The 6000-nt window shown below is 61.7% G+C and overlaps 1 protein-coding gene across 1 annotated transcript; it reads left to right on the top strand.

The window, feature by feature from the left end:
* Nucleotides 1-277: 277 nt before the first annotated feature.
* On the top strand, nucleotides 278-2539 carry FOXD3 (forkhead box D3). The gene has a single exon (XM_082052224.1). The coding sequence runs from the start codon at nucleotides 861-863 to the stop codon at nucleotides 2067-2069; it is 1209 nt and encodes a 402-aa protein (XP_081908350.1). The 5' UTR covers nucleotides 278-860; the 3' UTR covers nucleotides 2070-2539.
* Nucleotides 2540-6000: the final 3461 nt, after the last annotated feature.

Below are 6000 nucleotides of genomic sequence, written 5' to 3'. Positions count from 1 at the left end.
GCAGCAGCAGTAGCAGCAGCAGCAAGAAGCCCCCGGTGCCGCAACTTTTCCGCGCCAGGCCGGTGGGTCGCGGTGCCCGCGGGTCCCAGGGGCGGCGGGGGCCCGACGGGGCGGGCGGGCCGAGCGGAGCCGCCGCTGCTCTTTGTTGACAGTCCATGAAACAACTCGAGTTTTGCATGACTTCACAGCGGGGCGCCTGACGTCACGCAGTCACGTGGCGCCGCCTCCGAGTATATCTTTAACGGGAAAGTAATCTATCAGGCAGTCCGGACCGCCGCGCTTCCAAAGTGGCGAGCGAGGCCCCGCGACGCCCCGGCCTCCTGCCCCCGCCCCGCCCGGCCGCCGGGAGCTCCGTCCCCTCCCTCCGCCAAGGGGAGGAAAAAAAAAAACACCAAACCACAACAAGAAAGAGGAGGAAAGAGGACAGAAAAAAAAAAAAAAGCCAAGGGCGGCGGAGCGGTGCGCGGCGGAGCCGCGGCCGCGGAGCGGAGCGGTGGAGCGGCGGGTGCCCGCGGAGCCGCGGCGGCCCCATGCCCGGCGCCCGCGGGCGCCCATCGCAGCGGGCGGGAACCAGCGTCGCCGCCTGATCCCCGATGCCCGGCGGCGGGAGCAGGGCGCGCAGCCGGAGGTGACCGGGCGGCCAGGGCAGCCCCGCGCCGCGGGACGCCGCGGACGGGAGAGGAGCGGGAGCGGCCGCCCCATGCCCCGCGGGGACGGGGCCGCGGGGGGCAGCCAGGCCGCTCGGGTCTAGCCCCAGAGGCCGGTCGGAGGAGCGGCGGGAGGGGGGCACGGGGGGAGCCCGCCGCGCCGCCGGGTGCGGGCGGGAGGCCCCGCCGCCGCGCCCTGTCCGCCGAGCGGGGATGACCCTATCGGGCGGCGGCAGCGCCAGCGACATGTCCGGCCCCACCGTCCCGGCGGCCGAGGATGTGGATATCGACGTGGTGGGTGAAGGCGACGACGGGCTGGGCAAGGACAGCGACGGCGAGGCCGGCAGCCCCGCCGGTCTGCCGCGCCTGCCGCTGGACGAGGCGGCGGAGCTGGCGCTGCCCGCGGAGGCGGGCGCGGGCGCGGAGAGCGGCAGCAGCGGCAGCGGCAGCCCGGCCCAGGCGGCCCTCGGCGGCGCGGCCGAAGGCGGCAAGGGGGGCGGCGAGGAGGGGGCGAGCGGCGGCGGGGCATCGGCGGGACAGAGCAAGCCCAAGAGCAGCCTGGTGAAGCCGCCCTACTCCTACATCGCCCTGATCACCATGGCCATCCTGCAGAGCCCGCAGAAGAAGCTGACGCTCAGCGGCATCTGCGAGTTCATCAGCAACCGCTTCCCGTATTACCGGGAGAAGTTCCCCGCCTGGCAGAACAGCATCCGCCACAACCTCTCCCTCAACGACTGCTTCGTCAAGATCCCCCGGGAACCCGGCAACCCGGGCAAGGGCAACTACTGGACGCTGGACCCGCAGTCCGAGGACATGTTCGACAACGGCAGCTTCCTCCGCCGCAGGAAGCGCTTCAAGCGGCACCAGCAGGAGCACCTGCGGGACCAGACGGCGCTGATGATGCAGGGCTTCGGCGCCTACGGCCTCGCCGGCCCCTATGGCCGCCCCTACGGGCTGCACCCCGGCGCCTACACGCACCCCGCGGCCGCCGCGGCCGCGCTGCAGTACCCCTACATCCCTCCCGTGGGGCCCATGCTGCCGCCGGCGGTGCCGCTGCTGCCGTCCAGCGAGCTCAGCCGCAAAGCCTTCAACTCCCAGCTCAGCCCCAGCCTCCAGCTGCAGCTCAACAGCCTGGGGGCCGCCGGCTCCATCGTCAAGTCAGAGCCCAGCAGCCGCCCCTCCTTCAGCATCGAGAACATCATCGGTGTCCCGGCAGCCAGCTCGGCCGCCAGCGCCCAGACTTTCCTGCGGCCGCCCGTCACCGTGCAGTCGGCCCTGATGGCCCACCAGCCGCTGGCGCTGGCCAGGACCACCGCCGCCATCGCCCCCATCCTCAGCGTGCCTACCAACATCATCGCGGGGCAGTTCCTGCAGCCCGCAGCCCCCGCCGCCGCCGTGCAGGCCAAGTGGCCGGCGCAGTAGCCCCGGCCAAGTAGCCCCAGGCGAGTTCCTGCAGCCACCGCCGGCCGCCCCCTCGGGGGCTCCGCGGCCGCCCCCACTCGGGCTTGGAGCAGCGGGCATCGCCCCCCCCAACGCCGCTTGTACATATTTGTATCAAAAATCACTGACGTTGCTTTCGGGGGTTTTTATTTTTCTAAAGAGGCGAAATGACGGTCGCGATTAGGAGCTGCGAACTTTCACTTTTTTTGAAGGTTCCGACGCTCTGAGCGGTTTTATCCGAAATAAACGAACAAACGAAAAAAAAAAAAGTATCAAAAATAAGCGGGGAAGATTTTAAATATTAAACGAACTACGAACAAAACAAAGAATTTTGGAGAAAAAAATAACAAAGGAGGAAAACGCTGTCATTCTATTATAGAAGTCTGTTTATATATGAATGAATATATGTATTCTAAATGTTATTCCTTCGTGTTGTACACAACTTTGTAAATAAATTTTTAAACTGCTCTGCCCGTCTTTGTGTGAGAAGCGTATCTTTGCGCACCCACCCGAAGGACGAGCTGCGGGGCCCGCGGATGCTGGAGAAGCGAGCGGGTGAGCAGAGTGGCCTCGGAGATCGGGGTTCCGCCAGTCTCGGTGCGATGCGGACGGGTCTCCCACGGCGGGCCGGCCCCGCGCGTACCTTCTGCCGCTTCGTGATGCTCCATCCGCGGCCGCGCAACGACAACGACCGGCCTCGCTCGTTCCCGGGGCGGCCGCCGTGACGAGAGCAGCATCAAAGCGATTCCTTCAAAATTAAACCTTCCCCGGCAGATCCGAGTTTCCATCAACCGTGCCGTGATTTTTCCCTAAACACATTTATTTTATTTTCTTATGGTGATTTCAGCTCTGCAGCCCGGCGCTGTGGGATCCTGCCCCTTCCCGGCCGGAATAGGTATGCTTTGGGTTGGCTTTCGTGGCTAATTATAAGGGAAATTGTTTTAAATAAAAAACGTTGGGGCGTCTAAGTAACGTTTACTATTTATTTTGCGGGGTGGGAAAGATAACTGCAGTCGCGCCAGTGCGGTGTCCGAGCGCGGATCTCTCGTTCAGATCGGGAAAATAATTGGTGTTAAAGAAGCGGCTCCGTTCCCATGGAAAGGGAACGGCCTTTACCAGCTAATTCCTAATAACCAAGTTTTAAGGGCAGCTGCCAAAATATGTACATTTGTGTGCATTTTCGGGCTAAAATAAAGAGACTGCCAGGATGAAAAAAAAAAAAATCTGTAGCGCGTTACAATATTTTAAACCCTGCTTTGGGGGTTTAGCCTGGCGAGATCTCGGGCATTCAGTCTCTCCTGTGCACTGACGGTGGTTAGTACTTTATTCTCTCCCTCGCAAAACATTGAATTTTGGTCGCCTTTGGAAACCTTCGTGGATTTTGCTTTTCTGCCCAAATAATGCGCTGTCTTTGTTAGGAAAACCGGCGGCGTGAAATACAGGCGGGATGCAGCAGGCACCGGGTTTCGCATCGGGAGGAGCTGGACGAGGCGCTTATTTCACCTCTAACACCTGCTGGGAACAGCGGATTAAAAAAAAAAATAGTAATAAATAAAAGTGTCCTTGCCTTCCCGGTAAGCAGTAAATATTATTTTTTCCTAAGTAAATATTTATACCTCCGCATACATGGACTAAAATAAAACAAGCAGCTTAGTGATAAGATAGTTTGAACTTTATAAATAAGGACTCGCTAATCATCTGACACTAAAAGGGAGAACGGGCACCTGAAGCGAGCGGGGATTCGGTGTCAGGCAGGGCCCTACATGGGCACCCGGAGAAACCCAGCGGATCTAAATTTGTTTGTACGTGGCAGCTATAAAAGTAACAAGTTGTTTCACAGTTGTGTCTGGCTAATCGGTTTTACACAAACAGCAAATGGTAGGTGATTTGTACAACACGCGCGGAGGTTATTTCTATATTTAGCGGATACCCCTGGGAAAGAGAAAGGAGCCTCTGCTTGAATTCACTTCTAGGCTCAAGAAGCTGCTGATCCAGGGCTTCCAGAGGACATCGGATAACAGGAGCTCATTCCATTCCCCAGCCTTTGTTACTTATAAAATTACTCGCTCATATTTCCCCACATAGCAGCAATACCTCGGGCTCGGCATCTGCGCGCCGGCGGCGGTGGAACCGGCAACTTTCCTACCCGCCGCCTCCCTCCGCCGCGGCCCCGGGAAGCGCTTCTCCCCCGGTTACTTCCGTCCTCTATTTCTCTCCCCCGGTTTCTCCCCGATCGCCGAGGAGAGCGGCCGGCTGGATCCTGCGGTGCCGGAGACACCTTTCTCGGGGAAGGCGCGGCGGCGGCTCCCGGGACCGGGCAGCACCGGGAGGCCGCGGGGCTCGGGAAGGGCCGCGGCGGCGAGCCCGCCGTCCGGCCGCTGCCTCCCCGCAGGAGCCACTGGGGCCGCCGGGTCGGGAGCGGCAGCGGGGCCCTGCGGGCAGGTGAGAGCTCCCGGTGGCAGCGGCGGCGGCGGAGCTGCACTGGCGCACCGGTGCCTGCAGGGGGCGCGGCGGCTCCCATTGCAACCGCGGGGAACGGGCGCGCCCCCCCGGGGCCGGGAGCCCCAGGGGGACCGGGTGCATCCCCGGTGCCCGGAGCCGCCGGGATGGGACCGCGCTGGGCGCGCTGTTGCAGCGGGTCGCCCGAAGGAGCACCCTGGCGGGTCGCACAAAGCTACCGGCAGGGCTAGGGAAGTCCGGGGGTACAAGAAATTGGTCCCTAAACGGGGGAGGGTTTGCAGTCAGCCGGCGAGCAGCTCTCACCGCATGGTGCTGCCCCGCGGAGAGCGGCGGCGGGCTGGGGACAGCCGGGGACACCATCTCCCGGCGAAGTTTCCGCAGCCGCTCGCTTTAGCCAAACAACAGAAAGTCTTTTTCTTCTTCTTTCTCTTCTTTTCCTTCCATAAACTTGTCGGACGCATATGGCAAAACTTGACACGCTCGGTGACAGATGCCTATTAGTATAAGACGTGTCATGTCGGTCCCTGGAGTGTATTGAAAGTAACTGGATCCTAAGCACCGGGAAAATGACCGTCCTCGCAGCCTGGAGAGTTTACCCAGAGTCATCCCCCCCCGCGACCCCCCATTATTTATTACGATTGCGGACCCGCTGCTCTCTCCGCCTGGGGAAGGTGCCGGAGGATGTACAATAGGGTGGAGATACGATCTGGCCCTAATCCTCTTAACCAGCACGTTGCTTGAAAGAGGGATGAGATGGGCTCATCAGGACCATTTCCTCGGCTGATGAGAGTCTCCCGGGGAACCCTCTCGCTTTCGCAGCCGGCAGGGCCGAGCGCTGCGCGGCCGCGGGAGTTGCGCTCCCTCCGCGCTAACTGCTCTCAACGCCGCCTATTTATAGCATAATTGATCTCTCCCCGGACACGGAGCGGGGCTGAAAGTTACAGGCTAATGGCTGTTGAAAGACAGCGGCGAGCATTTGAAAAGGCAGGAAAATGTCTTTTGCAGTTATTTTAAAATGTGTATTTATCGCTTGTGGACGTTGTTGCTCAGGCAAGAGTTCCAGCCGAGACCCGGAGGCAGCACCGGGGCCGGTGATCGTGTCCCCGGGGGGTGAGGCAGCGTGGAGCTCCGGGGGACAACTGGAGACCCCTCTCCGGAGCCGCGGCAGGGCAGAGCTGAGGCCGGGAGTGCCGGTGTCAGGGGAGGGACCGGTCTACCGGGAGCGTCCTGGAGGGCTCAGGGGGCGAAAGGCCCCTCAGAGACCTTTCCCTCCGGGTGCTCCGACACTGTCTGTCCCGCGGAGAGGTGGCCAGAGGAAATAATCCACTAGTGACACCAGAAACCTTTGGGACGCGGGCAGCGTTTGAGGACAGCCTGAACTCCGAGGATGTACCTGGCGGGTACGGGCTGGGGTCCACGCCAGCGGTACCGGGGGGATTTTGCCCGGGTAATC

The sequence above is a fragment of the Streptopelia decaocto genome, assembly GCF_964273445.1.
Source record: "Streptopelia decaocto genome assembly, chromosome: 5".
In the NCBI taxonomy this organism is placed as follows: domain Eukaryota; kingdom Metazoa; phylum Chordata; class Aves; order Columbiformes; family Columbidae; genus Streptopelia; species Streptopelia decaocto.
Note: the sequence above shows the minus strand (reverse complement) of the source record. Positions and strands in the feature narration are given on the sequence as shown.